The following is a 19,753-nucleotide window of genomic DNA, read 5'->3' as shown; positions in this document are numbered from 1 at the left end:
ATATCCATATGACATACAAATTTTATATAAAAATTATTAATGCATGATATGTACAACAGGGTACACCATGTGCATGGTGCACCATGGTGTACCCGGTTAAATAAAAAAAAAGGCGGAAAGAACATTGAGTAGCTTGAAAAAAAATACATTAAGGTTTCTTTTCCCCAAAAATAGTTTTCTTTTCTTCAAATTCAAAAATTCAATTTTCCATAATAATTTTAGTTTTCTCAATAACATATATTAAAAGTAATGGAAGGAAAAGAGTATCATTACATTGATTTTTAAATTTTTTTTTAATAATATAATTTGAAAGATTTGGAATGATACATAGCTTGAATATAATGGAATTTGTCATACGGTTCGAAGTTTTTTGACAACAGATCATACAACGCACTCTTGTTTTTTGTCGACAAGAACGCAAGCCTTGAGTCGAAAGGGTACGTGAGCACACAACAAAACCACGGGCCAAGTGTATCTAAAGGAAGCTCGCGTTTACAATGAGTGCGGAGTCGAAGCTTGTGATGACCGATATTTCGAAGCGGGCATAAGCGGGATCGACGACAACGAGGGTGTTTTTTGAGGTTCTCTTGGTTTGGAGGGGATGTTTTGAAACAAGGCAAACACAATATCTATAAAGGCTTAAATCAACGCACAAATTTTAAAGCAATATGTAATCGGGTACGGAGCTTGGCCCGGGTGTACCATATACTAAAAACCAATCAACAAAATGAGAACAAAATATTCATTGAAATACGGTGCACTCGGGTGTATATAACAATCTCTCTAAATATAACGATAAAGTAAAAAAGGAAAATATTATATTAAATTGGTAAAAGCTAACGAACGTCTCGGGAACATTGAATAAGATAACTAAAAGTGGAAATATTAACTTGAAATTAATATTAATGATACCAATCGACACGTGATTTTGACATGCATTCCCAAATTAATACTCCGTACTACGTACCATATTTAAGCTTAGTATTTTAAAGGGTTATCTAATGTCTTGAGTCGGTTCCTACAAAATTAAATGTTTCCTAACACTTAACAAAAAAAAAAAAAAAAAAAAAAAAAAAAAAAAAAAAACAATTTATGACCGTAGATGTTATTCTTACTTGACATTTGCCCTTCGTATTCGAATCATTAATATTTTTCCAATGTTTTTCATATAAATTCCCGTTGCAAATTTTAGCTTGCATTCTGCTGCTCACTCCCTCTCTCTCTCCTCCACCTCCATTGAAGCTGCTTCTGAGCTTTCTCTCCTCCATTGAAACACCAGCTTCCCAGGTAACCTTTTTTTTTCCCCCTCTTTTAATCAATTTCACAATCTAGGGTTTGGTGTCACAATAACACTATCGTTTATTCTACTCTGACTATAATCAATTTAGGGTTCTTCTAAGCTGGGTTTTATTGAACTATTGGTTTATCTAGCGATTTTATTGCTACTATTTTTCTATATGTAATTCATGTTGATATTCTTGAGAGAATAATATTATGCTTTTTTTTTTTCGAGCTATAATTTGATATTTCTGTCTAATTTGGTCGCTAATTGATAACAGGGTTTTGTTTATAAGCCTTTAATTTTAGGATTGAACTGTGAAAATGAACCTTTAATTATGCATTTGGGTTGTTAACATTAATTTGGATTGAGCCAAATGACCTTTTATTTACTTTGAGCATTGTATAAAAACTCAAGCTTTAAGATATTGAATTTGGGACTGATTGATTATAATTTTAGCTTCGGTTTTATTCAAATTTTTAATATACTTCGTATAAATTTTGAAGTCACTGTTTGAATTTTGGCAATTGATTTATTATTTTATTTTAATTCATTTTAGGGTGCATAAAAATCAGAAATAAAAAACACTCATATATTTTGAGCGTCTCAAATCTTACTGGAGATGCCTGCATTTTCTGTGGCTAGTGCATGTAAAGCACCATCGACCTCGATTTTTAATCGTTCTAGACTTTTTCAGTCTTTAAGCTCCCAAAAATTACACGCTCTATCGGTAACTCATAAACCTCTTTTTTAAATTTCCTTTTTTTGTGTTATAGAATTATGCTTATCTAATTTTGATATGGTACCAGGCTGCAAAAGTTTCAACTGACATTGAGTTGTTGTCGCTGAAATCAAGCTCAAAGAAAGTTAAAGCTATGGCTGTGTCCGAATCAATTTCTACATCACAGTTGGAGTCTGCCTCTAGAAGTTCAGGTACTTTCACCCTTTGTTCTTTTATTGCAAAAATGTTACTACGAGGGCATATAGGATTAATGCATTCATGATTGAGTCTAGTAGAGTTTTTTCTTCTGAATTTGAGAAAATTCTGCATAATTTTTGATTGGATTATTTGTTTTTTTAGGCTCGGGGACAAAGCAGGTGTTGATTTCACTATCCGATAAAAGTGACTTAGCTCTGCTTGGAAGTGGGTTACAAAGCTTAGGGTCAGTTTTTCGCTGTCACCATCTCTTTTTAGAACATTGCTCTCTTCTTTTGTACGCATGCCATGTTTAATTATGTTTCATAAATGTTGTACCATGTGTTACATGTTCTTGCCAAAAGTATACATCTTGTTTTTATCTAGGTAACTTGCATTATTTTGAAGGGTCACACCCATGTCTGACAAGTATGGCTAGATAGGCAAAAGAGCCAAGTAACCTATGTTAATTCTGTATGAATTATTATTTCCAGTTATTTACTGAATTTAATTTAATTTTTATAATCAATTCTAGCTTGATTGGACGTCCTATCCGCCTGTGTAATCAGTTTACTGTCTATGTTCTAAATTTTTCTAGTGTATATCTTATTCTCATCCTTCTCCAAGATGCTGGCATATATCAATAAATATATCTTATCCACTTGTACATATATATAAAGAGTGAGCTGATTACAGCTTACACACACACACATATATATATATATATATATATATATATATTACCTCTTTCACTGATAAGATACACACACACACACACACACACACATACATATATATACAAAAATAAAAGAGGTAGAAATGTTAGTGTCATTTTCTCCAAGTTGTGGTCACTTTAAGAAACTTAAAGTAAAACCTTAAACTGACTATTTCCAGCTGTATTGATGCTTGAATTATTTATGTTGGTTTCTAGGCTAATATTTCTTACTTTATGCTTGAAACAAATATACTGTCAGAAGCTGAAGATGAACCTCTGTTTATTCTGAAGCTTCCGAAATTTTGGAATAGTTTCAGTGCAAAAGGATATCTAACAAATTAATTTAGATTAGAATAATGAACAATGTATGAATAGTTAACATTTGTTGCCTTATCTTTTAATGTAGAGGTGGAACCTGTTTGAATTTGTTGGGTGTAATTATAAATATATGCAATCTTAATATAGCTATCCATGGCTTGTAATGCAAGTTATAAGTTTTCAGATATCACGGCCTTCACAGGTAACCAAAATTGTTTTGAAAGCAAGGGCTCTATACATGTTTCTATTACTATATTGTGTTATGAAGTATTACTTTTACAAGTTGTATAATGGCTATTTATGCTTCAGAAAAGTCTTCGGAGATTTGCAGATAAATTAGTCTCATAATCTGTGTGTGTGTGTGTGTTTTTTTTTTTCATTGTTAGTGTTTATTTGCTTTTCTGTTGGATCCACCTGACAGATGATATTGCAAAAAAAAAAAAAAAAAAAAAAAAAAAAAAAAAAAAAAAAGCTTTCCATAAATTTAATGTGGCTTTCCCCCCTCTAGATACACAATTGTTTCGACCGGAGGAACAGCAACTTCTCTGGAAAATGCTGGTGTGGCTGTTACTAAAGTGGAGCAGCTAACTCGCTTTCCTGAAATGGTGAGCCTTCTGTATGTTTTGCACAAAGCTCCTAATCTTTATCTTCAACGTATTCGCTTTTACTCCCAACTGCTGATTTTATACTTTGATGTATAAACGGCATAGTACTTGGTCTTTAAGTAAGGTAAATATGCTGTTTAAGTGCCTTTTTTTTTTATATGATCTCTCTTCCTACTTTAAAGTTAGGCACAAGTAGGAGAAAACAACATTTTACCCAGTTTCAAGTATCTTCCCTGCCCAGGCTATCTACTAAAAAAGTAGATCTGTGTTCCTATTCCCACATTGCATCCAACAAAAGAAATAGACAGAGTAAATCACTGGAATTAATTGGTCTAATTCCATGAAATAAACTTTGAAGGACTGCTGTAGGGAGTTTGTGTACCTGCAAATGTACGTCTTATTATCTTTGAGCCTATACCGTACTTGTTTTCAATAGTTTAGGTGCATGAAAATGCTTATGAAAGCCACATTTTCTGTTTTGAAAACTTGTAACTTGGTTATGCTCATAATCTCATTTGTAACTTCAAAGCCAACATAGAATTGTAATTTTTATCTATATAATGATGATGATCCAAGATTCTCAATATCGGGCCAAAAGAATTGATTACTTTAGGCGATTTTGTATTCCCACATGTTTCTCGTTTGTTTAGAGATTTTATGTTTCCATGTTTTCGCATTGTTTGTTTCAATTTTCTTGTATTCTAATGTTTGATGCCTTTCATCCTAGGTTCCTGCAAAAGGTCCAAATTAGTGAATGATATCTACTTCCTTTTTAAAATTTGCACACACACACACACACACAAAAAAAAAAAAAAAAAAAAAAAAAGAAAAAAAAAAGGAATCTCTAGTAATTTCTATTCTTTTAGCTACATCTAGAGAGATTTAAAGTAGGATAACTAATGCAAAGGGATTTATGGGACATGTGACCATATAGGCAACACACCACACAATCCTATAACACAGCCATCTAGCGACTAGTGTTGTACAAGTTATCTTTCTAGAGAGATTTAAAGTAGGATAACTAATGCTAAGGGATTCATGAGACAAGTGTTACAAGCAACAGACCATACAATCCTATTACACATCCATCTAGCGTTGTATCAGTTATCCTTCTTAACATTGTAAACTGATGCCCTAGTGGTAACTCATAAATTGCTTTTTGTTGTTCTACTTGTTTCCACACGTTTCTTGAAAGTCGAAGTTTGGCATGCATTCTGTTCTGAGTTGAATCAAATATGACCTGGTCATTCAAACTCCATTGTCTTTACCACTTAATAATGAATTTTGTTTTTCCTATTAATTGAAAGCTTACTATATAAAAGTGCATCCTGATTCTGAGAGTGATAGATCTTTCAGTTGTTTGTTTTCTAGAAAGATATGTCCCAACACATATGTGCACACACTATGGGGATAAAAGGGTATAACACTCATGCCCTGAACAGACTGATCATAATGAAAATTCATTGTGTTGCCTTTTACAGCTGGATGGGCGTGTAAAAACTTTGCATCCTTACGTACATGGAGGCATCCTTGCTAGAAGAGACCTTAAGCATCACATGGATGCTTTAGAGGAACATGGAATTGGTCAGTTACACTCTAGGTTGATTACTGACTTTATTTTCTTGTGATGTTTATATGGTTTATATTGTTTGATACAATGTACTTGCAGGAACCTTTGATGTTGTTGTTGTAAATTTATACCCCTTTTATGATAAAGTGACTTCTTCTGGAGGAGTCCATTTTGATGAGGGAATTGAGAATATTGACATCGGTGGACCTGCAATGATCAGAGCTGCGGCAAAGGTAATTTTACTGCTTGGAGTATGCTAGAAATTTGGTCATTTGTTGCTTTAGATAATTAGTGAAACTTAAATGGAAATTGCTATGTAAGTTATAATTTTAGCTGCAGACCAAGCTATAAAACCTAGAAAATGTTGTTCACATACAAATTCTAATTTGACTAATCTTATCCGGTGCTATCTACTGACTTCTGAACCCCTAGTTGATATTATGCCTTTATGGGTTCAGTCATATCTTTCCTGGGATCTTGTGATGTCCCCCATTTAATTCTTTTTGTTTTGTTTTGTTGATTTGATTTAAACTTTAATTACATCAGTGTTTTAACTGCTGATAAACAGAATCACAAGGATGTATTGGTGGTGGTTGATCCACAAGATTATGCTTCTCTGTTAGATTATCTTAAGGGAGATCAGGATGATGAGCAGTTCCGGATGAGGCTTGCCTGGAAGGCTTTTCAGCATGTAGCTGCTTATGATTCTGCAGTTTCAGAGTGGCTGTGGAAGCAAACTGGAGGAGGTATGTCTATGAATCTGTAAATCTTGATGTTTGGATTATGGACAACACTATCTATTGAAAGAATCTTCATGGATACATTTTAAAATTAGGATTCTGGTGGGCTAAAATCAAATTTATTTAGTGTTGTTGTGTAAGTTGTAGGGCAATCAGCTGCCTTTGCATTTGCAAAGCTTAGCCTCTTTGTAGTTAAATGCTGCATTGCTGCCTAGGCAGGAGCTTCATCAAATGCATTATGGGTATTGATGTGGTTGTCTATAGACTGAAAAGGCTTTCAGTTCATTACCTAATATGTTGTTTAGACACCTAGTTTTCGAAATTTTCCTGATTGTGCACTGTTCACTGTCATTTGTTACCTTTTGAGTTACTATACTGGAAAGGGTATCACATTTACAAATGTTATGAGAGAACATCGTGATCATGCTGAATTGCTAGCGCTTTATTCCTCTTTCATCCTTAATGGTAATTTTGTTTATCGTGAACCCTTATTCGCATGTCATAACCAGAATGTGTATCCTCTACAATCATATGTCTATAATGTTCATCATAAAGAATTATAAGCCATTATTATAATCATCATTAGGGATTAGACTAATATTTTTTCTTTTGTTGAAGACAAATTCCCACCCAGCTTTACAGTGCCATTATCCCTTAAAAGCTCTCTTCGGTATGGGGAGAATCCGCATCAAAAAGCTGCATTTTATGTTGACAAGAGTCTTGCTGAGGTTAATTCTGGTGGTATTGCTACAGCTGTTCAACACCATGGGAAGGTGAGACAAGTATAGAATGCTTATGTGCTCTGAATTAATGCCTTGAGAAGTTATCTCGTGCCCTAGCATTGAATCATTTACAAGGAATGACTGTCTCTTAAGAATTAAATTCCAGTCAACATTAGGTATTCTGAGATTTTTTTTTATTTTTTTTTTATTTATTTTTATTCTGGGTATAAGTAATTTTAACTTGGTCTTTATACCTGGGTTGTCCTGTTTACCCTTTGCTGCCTTTTAGTGTCTGACCTATTGTTTGGAACATAGTTCTTTTAAACTTGACCTAAAATTGACAACACTTTTGACAAAGGATATGCTGTAGAAATTTCTAATGCTTTAAAGCTGATACATGACTTTGCATTTGTAAATTCACTCATTGTTAGTTCAATGAGATTTGGGTAGTGGTTTCAGGTGTGGGGCTACTCCCATTGTGTAAACCCTTACTCACATGAAGCTTGAGTACATCACTACATTGCAGACAGAGAGAAGGAAGATCAGGGTTTTGACCTTTGTTTGATAGAAATTAAGGGTTTTTTTTTTTTTTTTCCTCAAATTCCTAATTGGAGGGAGAATCATATGGCATCACTGAGTTATTGTCCAAGTGTCTTGGGTAGTTCAAACTTCAAATTTCAATGCTTTTGTCTAAATGTTCTTTCATCTATATGGTTGATAACTTAAGTCCTTGTGATTTTCATGACGTCTCATAAATTTTGGGTTTCACCATCTAATTGAGGATTTTGTGCAACCTAAAAAAATCATCATATTTTTTCTTTTTGCAGGAAATGTCGTATAATAACTACTTGGATGCTGATGCAGCTTGGAATTGTGTCTCTGAATTCAATGATCCAACTTGCGTGGTGGTGAAGCATACAAATCCTTGTGGAGTAGCTTCACGTAACGACATTATCGAAGCATACAGGCTAGCAGTCAAAGCAGATCCAGTTAGTGCATTTGGCGGCATTGTAGCCTTCAATGTAGAAGTTGATGAGGTAATCACCTGTTCCAGTTGAATCAGTTATGGTTCTTGGAATATACATATATATTGTTATACGCATAAGTTTTGATCATGCCAATAGTATCATATCATTAAGGATTTGGCTCTGGAAATTGAACTTGAGCCTATTCATCATAAGGAAAAGCAATTATTCTACTAAATTCGTTTTGACTGAGAAAAAGCATCTTTCTTCCTATCATTATAGTGTCATTGTCCTAAATAATTAACGACTCATGATTAGGCCGTCCGTAAAAATAATAAGCCTATCTAAACTTACTGACTTACTATCATGACATATATAAATCTTTTTAGTTTAACTGTCTCGATTTGCAAACTTTTTTATGTCATTAATTTGTCTCTAACCATGCTTCCAACAATTTATGTAACCGTTCTTTGGTATAAAAGCTGCTTTTAACACTTTTCACTACTGCTAATTTAAAAATGTTTTTGCTGGTGATCTTCTGGAAACAACTGTACTTGTCTTAAACTAATATTAGGAATGTAACTGCTTCTCTTTTGGTTTTGAACTTCTCATATTAGTAAGATTTCTGTAAAACTCATTTTTGTAGCAATAAAGGACTGATTCTAACTGCCATTCTTGATTTAAACACTTTGAAGGCTCTTGCAAAGGATATTCGAGAGTTTAGAAGCCCTACTGATGGTGAGACTCGGATGTTTTATGAAATTGTGGTTGCACCCAAATATTCAGAAAAAGGACTTGAGATACTACGTGGAAAATCAAAGACCTTGAGAATCCTTGAGGCAAAGAAGAATGACAAAGGGAAACTTTCTTTGCGACAAGTTGGAGGTGGTTGGTTAGCTCAGGAGTCTGATGATTTGACACCTGAGGATATCCATTTTAAAGTTGTCTCTGAAAACACTCCAACAGAGAAGGAGCTAAGTGATGCACAGTTTGCCTGGCTTTGTGTGAAGCATGTAAAGAGCAATGCTATAGTGATTGCAAAGGTGAATACCATTATTTATTTTGTTAACTCTTGCATGTCTTAGGTGACTTCCTTTTAATTATAATATTTTCAACTACTAAGCATAATTGCACCAATGGATTCTTACTAGTAGTCAGAAGAGTATCATATTCAAAACTTGCATGATTCTTGCTCAATTTTCCAAGTAATTCCTTGAAGTGGGTTTTAAGGTTGGCTAGGCTTGGTTTGTGTGAAGCATGTAAAGAGCAATGCTATAGTGATTGCTAAGGTGAATACCATTATTTATTCTGTGAACTCATGTATGTCTTAGGTGACTTCCTTTTAATTATAATTTTTTCAACTACTAAGCATAATTGCACCAATGGATTATTACTAGTAGTCAGAAGAGTATCACATTCAAAACTTGCACTATTCTTGCTCAATTTCCAAGTACTTCTTTGAAGTGGGTTTATAGGTTGGCTAGGCTTGCTTCGTTGCTTGGTTCAGGCTGCCTTAAGTGAACTGAAATGGTTGTTTTATATACATAGTATATTTCTTTCTTTCTTTGGATTTCATTTTATCTGTATATTAATTTTTTTATTTTCCAGAACAATTGCATGCTAGGCATGGGAAGTGGGCAGCCAAACCGCCTTGAAAGTATGAGGATTGCTATGAGAAAAGCTGGAGATGAGATCAAAGGAGCATCTTTGGCAAGCGATGCTTTCTTCCCATTTGGTAATTATCTTTCATATAGTCTGTATTTTCTTGTCTCTTTTGGAAGAAAATATTCTTGCTAAGTTAGCCTGCTTGCTCTCAAGTCTTAACTGTTAATTGCTATCCATAGCTGCTATGATAAGTTGTTGCTAAGTAGTTAAGTTCAGTATCATGTATCTTAATGTATCATTAGTTCATCGGAATGTACTCTGTACATGTTTTTAGCTTAGTGGAAGGTCAGATGACGGGCTTTTAATACCATGTTTTGTGAACAGCTTGGAACGATGCAGTGGAAGAAGCTTGTCAGAGTGGCGTAAGTGTCATAGCAGAACCTGGTGGCAGTATAAGAGACAAGGATGCTGTAGACTGTTGCAATAAATATGGCGTCTCATTAGTTTTAACTGAAGTGAGGCACTTCCGTCACTAACCCTGATGCTAGTTGTAGTCTTGTAGACACTGTTACCTTCTCCTTTGCCATTATAGTTTAATTAGAGGGCAAGATGCCCAAATTTTCGTGGAAAATAATGTTTGATCTCTTATAGTCTGCATTAGTTGTTGAAACAAAATATAAAATGACGTGCCTGTTCTGGTTCTCGGCCATATCACTCAGTTTTTTTTTGTGTTTTCCATTTTTTTTTTTTTTTTATGGTTTTGGTAGTACTTCCCTCATGATTTCAGACTCGTAGAGAAGGCAAGGTCATGTATAATTTGCTGCTGTATCTCATTGTTTGCAGACAATTTGCTCTAGTTATTTTCTTTAATATTGCAATAGTACATATACTACCTCTACCAATGATTTTCTGCAACATTTGCTATAAATGGGTGTTCTCTATTAGCTGTAACAAATTTTTTTTGTTTCGTTTTTAGTAAATTTTAAAGAGTTAAATGACCACCTTACCCTTTGTTTAATTTTGTTTAACATCTTATATAATTACACTTACTTACCAACTAATTACCACCTTAACCCAGCCACTTCGCCGCCCCTACCACCAGCTCAAACGAGCCCATAGCACCAGCCCTACCGCGATCAAGCCCCAGATCGCCGCGTCATTCTCCGACCATTCCATATCCCTTTCCGTTGCCACTAATCCACCACAACCACTAATCTGAGTTCGTGGATTTCAGTGGTTTGAGTTAGTGGGTTTCGTGGCGGGTTCGATTCAAGATCTGGAGCCATGGGTTTCGTGGTGGGTTTCAGTGGTCTGAGTTTGTGGGGTTCGTGCGTGAGTGGGGTTCGGTGATCTGAGTTCGTGGGGCTGGTGCGTGAGTGGGGGTTCGGTGGTTTGAGTTCGTGGGGCTTGTGCGTGAGTGGTGGTTGTGTGAGTGGGGGTGGCGTGGTGGGTTTCGGTGGTCTGAGTTTGATGGTTTTGCGTCCCTGAGTGGGGGTTGCATGGGTGTTGGTGGTTCGTGGGGTGACGTGGTGGTTCAACGATGTCGTGAGTGGTGGTGGTTCTCCTCTACTTAATTATGTTTTGTTTTTAATTTGGATCAATTATCCCTTCTCTCTCTTTTTAATTTTCAATAATCTTGTTTAAGAAATTTTAACTAGCTATCTCAAAAAGGACATTTGGTGCAGATAACTGTAGGCAAGTTGTTTATCTCGGGGTAAAATAGTCTTTTTGCATGGAAAGTAAAGGGTATTAATGTCAAAAGAAATATCACGGTTTTGTGCTGTTAAGGTGGCGTCAAGTCCCCATAGTTAATGTCACCTTTGCGAACCCAACATCCTTGAAATCAGTGAATGAGGTGGGATGCTCTTCTCCTCTCCTCCCTTCCCCTCCCATGGCCACAACCACCTATAAATTGCCGCTTCGAGACAATAATGGCCGACCGAACAAAAGACACCCTATTAGCAAAATATGTAAAGTGGAGCCATATCAACCCTTTAGGGGAAGGGATGACAAAGATGGATGTGGTTAATCACAGCTATCGTGGTTACGGTGTGGTAGACTGCTAGTGGTTGTGCAGTGGTTTGTCTGGTAATAGTGGTGGGTTGTCTAGTAGTCACGGTGGGGTTGATCTTAAGGAAGAAGAAGACTGAGCTGGTGGGTTTGTAGAGGAGAGAGAAGGAAGAACATCGCCAAAGTTCAATATTTTTTAGTAGCCTAAAAAAGAAGAAAATGACAAGATAACAGTTGCTGTTATCTCCGTCTTCTCCATCTTCTTTGCTTTTGGCCCACTTGCAATATGTCAGAAATTTTGTTGAATAATAATACTTTTTATTGTCAGGGCACGCAATGCTAGGGCTGTCAAGCGGGTCGTGTCGTGTCGGGTTCGTGTTCGTGTTGATGTTAAACAGGTTGAAAAACCCTTGACTCAAACCTAACACATTTATTAAACGGGTTGAAAACCCTTGACCCAAACCTAACCCGCTTATTAAACGGGTTACCCGTGTAACCTTTTACCCATATAGTATGTAATAAACTATAATATTCAATATAAAAATTAAAAAGACATACATCATTAATTCATTAATGATACTACAAGAGTTTAAAGTTAAGAATTATAGCAAAAGTACTACAAGAATTTAAAGTTGGTTGCTTTAGCAGCACAACCATACATAAGAATTGTCCCAAATTAACAGCCAAATTTTAATTTACAAAAGTTGAAATTTATTTTATTCGCCAAATTAACTGCCAAAAATTACCTAAATGTATACATGGTGCCAAGGCAATTTACAAAATTACAAGTTTATAACAAAATTTTCGGTTTTTGTTACTACTTAATTAATAGGTTAAGCGTGTCGGGTTCGGGTTAGCGGGTTGTCGTTCAACCCAATTATATAATTGGGTTACGCGTGTCGGTTTCGGGTTGAAAATTTCAACCCAAACCTAACCCGTTTAATTTCGTGTCGGGTTCGTGTCGACCCAATTATGTAAACGGGTCGAGAATACTTGACCCAAACCCACTTATTTCGTGTCAGGTTCGTGTCGGGTTTTCGTGTCGGGTTCGTGTCGGGTTTTCGTGACGTGTCAGCTTTTGACAGCCCTACGCAATGCATTTTAATTACAATTTTTCCATGAGATAAACTTTGCTCGTTTATCAACAAGATCAACTTGAATTTTCTCTATCTTTGATTGTTCATTATAAAAAAATGTATAAAAGGTGAAGTTATGAAATACAAAGTATATAACAAAACTGCTCTATTACTACTTTTGAGGCTTTTTTTAGGAAACGTTAGGCAGGCATTTTATTATGAATCAAAATCCACTAAAATTACAAGACTTTGCAAGAACAGAGTCAACAGATCCATAGAGAAAAACTACGAACAACCACAATTAACCCATCTATTACTATTGAGACTTATGGAAATAGAAGACCGTGAATCATTGCAATTGCTAATTACCAGATTGATCGAATCCATTTTGAGAGCACATAATGTACCATATACTTCCACAATGAATTAATGTGGGAGCATACGTTCTAAAAATGGCACTGGCTAGGCCGGGCTTCAACACGAAAAAGCCTGACACAATCAAACACGAAAAAAGCATGACACGGGCACGAAAAAAGCACAACACGGTACTGGGCGTGTGGGCTGTAGGCCGGGCTTGGGTCGCCTGTATTTGAGAGAAGTACGATAAAGCAATCACGATCGACACGACAAAATCATACTAAAATTAATGCAATTTTGCTTAGGCACGCAAGCTCGACACGAGAGCCTGGATCGTGCAAGAGCCAACCTTTTAAAAAATTTGTCCCGGCACGAAACTCATGGACCGAGCCATGGGCTGGACTTAATAAGCCCCAAAACACGTGGGCCTGGCACGAGGCATGACCCGACAAGGCCCAAAGCCAACTTTAAGCAGACCCATCAATCTCTACTTCTAAATAGTTGAGAACGATTTACAAATGTACAGTTATTCAATTACTTATATTCCTACGTTATTAAATAATTAACATTTTCAATAGATTTTCACTGTTCATATATTAAGTTATTAACTTTGACCAACATTTTTTAGTAGCATATAAAAAACAAATTTTATTATGAAATATTTTGTTAAAGTTTGACCATCATTAATACTTGTATAAATTTTGATAATATCAGCTTTTATACTATTTTACTATATTTGATCATATCTATTTAGGATCAAACTAGTGCATTGTCATGTGTGGTAAATGTAATTGACTCAATTATTCAAGAATGGAGGGAGTACTAGCTAAGAAACGTACGCAATATTTTTGTGTGCAATATGGTAAAAATATAAAAAAGATTATTTTTTTACCATTTATAAGTTACTTGTATTTCCTTTTCCTTAGCTACTATTTTTTTTTAATTGTTAGTTCCTATGTTTTTTTAATTTTTTTTTCTCCTTCTAGTGGGATCAATAATTTTATTTTTCACAAATTCTTATATGTGGTGGCCACACTGTATGATATGCCATCATGGAGGTTACTTCGTTACTGGTATAGGGGTTACTTGGTCAGTGTTACAGAGGTTACTTTGTCAGTGTTATAGGATTATATTATTCGGTCAATGTTAAAAGGATAACTTGGTTAGTATTATAAGGACTGTTTTGCTCTTTTATAAGCGGTCACTAACTTCACACAAGACAAACTATTTTTAATTATTATTATTTTTTTTTTGACAAGAAGAAGAATATTATCATTAATAAATAGCCATACGACATCTATAACAATAATAAAGATTTGTAAACCACATATCTAGAGAAAATAACATAACTTTTACAATCAAAATCATAACTAATTTGCGTATCGGGCATAGCTCACACTCCACCGCTTCAAACTTGACGCGAGTAGTGATTTTTGATGTCTTTGCATCTTTCCAAGTAGAGACTTTCGCAATCTGCGCTGATGTTTTGATCGTAGAGTTGATGACGAACCCTAAACCCATATGAATCCAAATCACCTTCTGAATTATTATTAAAACCCTAAAATTAAAATTCTCATCCATAGATGAGAATCAAAATCCCAAAAAATTGGGAAAAACCCAAAAAAATTGGGACAGACTCTCACAAACGGAGAGAACAAAACAAAGCAAAACAAATCTAATAACAAAAAAGCAAATTAAATTGAAGAAAAGGGTCGAAAATAGTCTAATTTCCGAAAAAATTAGACTATTTCCGACCTAAACGACCAAGAAAATTAAAACCCTAAAGAGAGGAGAGAGAAGAGAGAAAAGAGAGAAGAGGGAGGCGGCTTTCAATTATATTTTTAATCTTTCCCTCCAAAAAAAGAAATAAATTTTAGTGCCTTAATTTATTCATGTGTCTCCCCCCCTCTCTCTCACTTTTATTTTTTATTTTTTATATTCTACTTAGATCATTAATTAATAAAGATTCTAATGCTGCCCCTTTTTCTCTCCTCTCTCTTCTAGGGTTTTAATTTTCTTGGCCGTGTAGGCCGGAAATAGTCGACCCTTTTTCTTTAATTCAATTTAGTTTTTTAGTTTTGTTTTACTTTTTGGTTTATTTGTTTTATTTTGTTCTCTCCATCTGTGAGAGTTTGTCCCAATTTTCTGGGTTTTTCCCAATTATTCTGGGATTTTGATTCTCATCTATGGATGAGAATTTTATTTTTAGGGTTCTTACAATAATTGGGATGGTGATTTGGATTCTTATGGGTCTGGGATTTGTCATCAACCGGTCGATTAAAACATCAGCGCAGATTGCGGAGGTCTCAACTTGGAAAGATGCAAAGACATCGAAAATCATTGCTCGCGTCAAGCTTGAAGCGGTGGAGTATGAGCTATGCCAAATATGCAAATTAGTTATGATTTTGATTGTAAAAGTTATGATATTTTCTCTAAATCTGTGGTTTACAGATACTTATTATTGTAAATGCCGCATGACTTTTATTTAATGGTATTATTCTTCCCCTTCAAAAAAAAATTAATAAAGATTCTACTAATATGTTAAATTGATATATTTAGTAGAAACTAGTAGTCAATATTCCCCTTGATTCTCATACTCGACCTTGTAACTCTCAAAATAACATTTTCAAAAAATCGTCCTGAAAATTGAAAACAATAGTAATAAGATAGGCCCTGTTTGGTTGGGTGTAAAATGTTTTCAATGGAAAATGATTTTCCGTGAAAAACCTTTTTCATAAGAAAATGTAATTTCCTACACATTTTCCCTTGTTTGGTTACATGTAAACTGATTTTCCTTTTTAAGCATTTTCCGTCGTTTGGTTCAATAGAAAATCAACATTTTTTTAAAATAAAATTATTCTTTGTCTTTCCTATATTATTTATAAGGAAGATCTTATCAGTTCTTTCTCATACCGTACTACTAATACTATAATAGTCCACATGGCTAATGCTATGGCATTTCTTTTATTAATGCACTCATTTGTTTCTTCTCGCATTTCCCTTCGAGTAAGCAATGTTCTTGTATCATGTGAATCCATCTCCAAGTCTACCTCTCTAGTTATCTGGTCATTAGGATCCACACCTCTAAGGAAGTTGTGTATCACACAACATGCTAAAACCACATCAACCTGGGTTTTAAATGACCAAAAAGGCTCAACATCCAAAACACGAAGCCTTGCCTTTAGAATTCCAAACGCCCTCTCTACAACCATTCTAATTGAAGAGTGTCGAAGGTTGAATAACTCCCGTTCATTTTCTGGAGGATTGTTTGTAAATTCTTTCAAGTGATAACGGGTTCTCCTGTATGGAGGCATAAGACCTTTGCGACTACCAAAACCCGCATCTGCAAGATAATACTTCCCTGCACACAAAAATAAAAATGCATATTATAATCAATTTATCTTCAGTTTGCAACTAGCCAACTACCAAAAAAGAGACAACTACCTTCTGGAATTTTGAAACCCCTACTTAGCACATCATTAAGGACCCTTGAATCATGTGCAGAACCCTCCCAGCCAGCTAGAACATATGTGAACTTGGCATCAAAATCAACAGTAGCTAGCACATTTTGCGTTGTTCCGCCCTTTCTACCACGAAATCTATCTTGTATCTCAATGGGAACGGAGGCACGCACATGTGTTCCATCTATAGCCCCTATGAAATCCTCAAACCATGGAAAGAACCTAGGAATGTTTTGAATTTCTGGCTGAATTGAAGTTGTTGGTGGTTTCACTACCTCTGGATACAATCGAAGGATAGCTTGAAGTACAATATGAAAATAGTAATGTACGGTCCATGTTGACCGAAAAAATCTTCCCCCAATCACACGAAATCTTACATTATGCCCCAATAAATGTAAAAATATAATTACTTGCTCCTTAACACTCATCCGAACACTTTCCCGCAAAAGTCCTCTTTCAACTAGAATATTACATAGGCTATAAAATGCAGCAGGCCTCATACGAATTTGTCCTAGACAATGAGTGTCACCACAATGTAAAATACTATTGATATTTGCCTCCCTCAAACTATCTCTATTCACATAAGGTTGCCTAATTATTCTAGGCCTTTTATTCCTTAACCTATACTCTTCAACAAGAGAAAGAACAGAAGCAATTATAGCTGCCACAGAATCAAGAATCATGCCTTTCATAATCATGGGTCATCTACAATAACATATACAAAAATAGCAAATTATCTCAATAATAAGCCATAACATATACAAAAATAGCATAATATATCAATAATTACAAAATTAAACCAGCTGGGTACTCAAAAAAATCTGAAATCATATTGGATTTGGCTAAAAAAATCTGAAATCAGATTGGATTTGGCTAACCAGAGAACAAATGTGCTTTTTCTAATGCAATTGAGGATGGGTACTAATTGATCATTTCATCAGACACATTTAGAAGTGCAATATGACTATATTCTACCAAGTACATTGAAGGTCAGATGACTACTTGGATCTATGTACAGCACAAATGCACATTGCAGACATAATTTCAATTAACATGTTGGTATTAATTAATTTGTTTATTATACTGAAACAACATGCATGTGAATGTGTTATAGATTTATTCTACAATATGTAACATACTAATGAGTATTACCAGATTCCAGAAGAATATGACAGAAATTTTCTTACATTCTCTACATAATGAAGCAAGTAAAATCAGACCATTAGAGATGTATTATATACCTGAAGTGAATTTTGAGATGCTACCCCTTGATCCGACATCAAGAAAAATAGTTTTTCAGCCCAAATTTTCCTTTTTCTATCCGGCCCAAACCAAACAACGTAAAATGAGGAAAATAGTTTTCCTGGAAATGGTTTTCAGCCTAACCAAACAGGGCCTTAATGAAAAATGGACTAACAATTACACAATAAATATTAATCGTACAAGATTCACAACGACAAGTAAAACTGTCAGATAATACATGGTCTAAATGTCTAATTTACCTAATACTAGTCTAGAACAAAAAGTTGTTAGTTTGTTATTCCTCTAATAGTCAAATCTATTAAGTGTTGGATTAGTCAACTTGATTAAGAGTATCGAGGTTATGACATTAGGGAACAAGAAAGCATGCATGACCAAACTTAGCTAGCTTTACAGTTGAAAAAAAAAATCAACATTGAAACTACGTAATCTTAGGTTAGTCGGTGGACATAACAACTAAATTAATCCTTAATTGTTATTGTTAGCTGTGCAAAGATTGACCCATATTCCATATATGATTCTCTCTCTCTCTCTCTTTTTTTTTTTAATAGTACAAATCATACTTTCAACAAGTATATTAAATCTTTTCAATAATCTAAGATTTATCGTCTAGTGATAAAGATTGTAGCTTCTAATATTGAATCTCAAGAGTTTAATCACCATCAGAAAACATGTATTTTAAGGGAGAAGATTTATTTTATCTTTATTCTCCCCTTTCCAAATTTTCTAAGTTCTAGCATGCTAACACGGATTTAATTAGTTAGAATGTACAACTCTTCTTATCTTTTTCCTTACTTTGAAAAGACACCAATTTAATTCAAACCTATTCAAGCAAAATGCCTAAAATTTGTAATTTATAAAGGATCATTGTGATTTAATTATATTGAAATACTTACTTAGCACTTTTAAAATAATTAAAAAGTGTTTCCTACTCTATACATACATGTAATAAATAAATCTTATTACAGTTAGCATTCCAACATTCCATAGTTTATTTTTGGATCCGCCACTAGTCACCTAAACCACACTTTAACCTAATATTCATTAGAAGCATTATAATGAGCAAGCGCCATAACATAAGGCAATCAAAATTCGCTTTGGAATGGAAAATCAACTAATTAGACTGTATTATAGAGGTCGATCAATATATTTCAAAAAAAAAAAAAAAAAAAAAAAAATAAAAAAATAGAGGTCGATCAATAAGAGGCAAACATTAGACAATAAAATTAAGAAAATGTAGACTAATAAATTAGGTATGAATTTAAGTACGGTCCACCATATCCCTATAAAAGCATAGGTTAAGAAACCTAGCTAAGGCTTTGTTAAAATAAATTATTAATCCCTAAATCCGATGTTAAACATTCGATTTCTTTAATTAGTTTAGCATAATAGAGTGTCAAAAAAGTATTTGTCGGTGTAAATTACTTGCTTAACACTAGGCTATGCTAAAAGAGAATATATAATTAGTTTAACATGTTAATTTGCATAACTAATTGTTTGTTAACTAGGTTGCAAACCAACCGACCTACAACACTTGAATTAGAAAAGTTTACTGCCTGACTAAATTTGTTGTGTCTGTTTTACATAGGGAACATTCTGAATTTGTTGAATATAATGACAACTACATTTTCTTACTACCTACGTATATTTTAGTTTGGAATACTTGATTTGGTTGTGCTTTAATGATACATGGTTATTATTTGTGTTCCACTTAGGTATATTTAATTTGGGTTGTCTGATGTGTGCACAATTGTGAGTTTATAAGAAAAATGATATTTTTTTTTGTCAAAAACTACTAAATAAAATCCAGATTTTGTAAAGAACTACCTATTTTTTTAAAAAAAATGTCATTGTAATAAACTACTTCGTACCTAATAAGGTAAAATGTTGTAAAAAAACTATCTAAGAAAAGGTAAAATAATGTTGTAAGATACTACCTATACCGGATTTTCACCGTTGACCGACTTCAAAACATTCTCGAAACCACCGTTTTTAATTTATTTCCAAAACTAACACAACTTGCTTGAAATCGTGTCCACCACACGTCCACACCTAAACCACCTTTCAACCCCAAAACCACCACCTCTAACCCCAAAAACCACCACCCCGAAGCGTAGATCGACCCTGATCACCAACTCGGAATATCCTCCAACC

The 19,753-nt window shown here is 34.4% G+C and overlaps 2 protein-coding genes across 2 annotated transcripts; one reads left to right on the top strand and one right to left on the bottom strand.

Annotated features, from left to right (window-relative positions):
- The first annotated feature begins 924 nt into the window (after positions 1-924).
- Positions 925-10,333, top strand: LOC110682811 (bifunctional purine biosynthesis protein PurH-like). Its single transcript, XM_021859156.1, has 13 exons — positions 925-1,287; positions 1,839-2,009; positions 2,089-2,212; positions 2,361-2,442; positions 3,737-3,833; positions 5,315-5,417; positions 5,503-5,636; positions 5,972-6,149; positions 6,762-6,916; positions 7,693-7,902; positions 8,526-8,873; positions 9,439-9,565; positions 9,820-10,333. The coding sequence occupies exons 2-13, from the start codon at positions 1,902-1,904 to the stop codon at positions 9,969-9,971; spliced, it is 1,818 nt and encodes a 605-aa protein (XP_021714848.1). The 5' UTR covers positions 925-1,287; positions 1,839-1,901; the 3' UTR covers positions 9,972-10,333.
- Positions 10,334-15,757: 5,424 nt separating this feature from the next.
- On the bottom strand, positions 15,758-17,031 carry LOC110682740. Its single transcript, XM_021859064.1, has 2 exons — positions 16,323-17,031; positions 15,758-16,239 (listed from the first exon to the last, which is right to left on the bottom strand). Exons 1-2 carry the CDS (start codon positions 17,029-17,031, stop codon positions 15,758-15,760), a joined length of 1,191 nt encoding a protein of 396 aa, XP_021714756.1.
- Positions 17,032-19,753: the final 2,722 nt, after the last annotated feature.

Source organism: Chenopodium quinoa, unplaced genomic scaffold, assembly GCF_001683475.1.
Source record: "Chenopodium quinoa cultivar QQ74 unplaced genomic scaffold, ASM168347v1, whole genome shotgun sequence".
In the NCBI taxonomy this organism is placed as follows: Eukaryota; Viridiplantae; Streptophyta; class Magnoliopsida; order Caryophyllales; family Amaranthaceae; genus Chenopodium; species Chenopodium quinoa.
The sequence above is the reverse complement of the archived record's forward strand: the minus strand, read 5'-3'. Positions and strand labels throughout refer to the sequence as shown.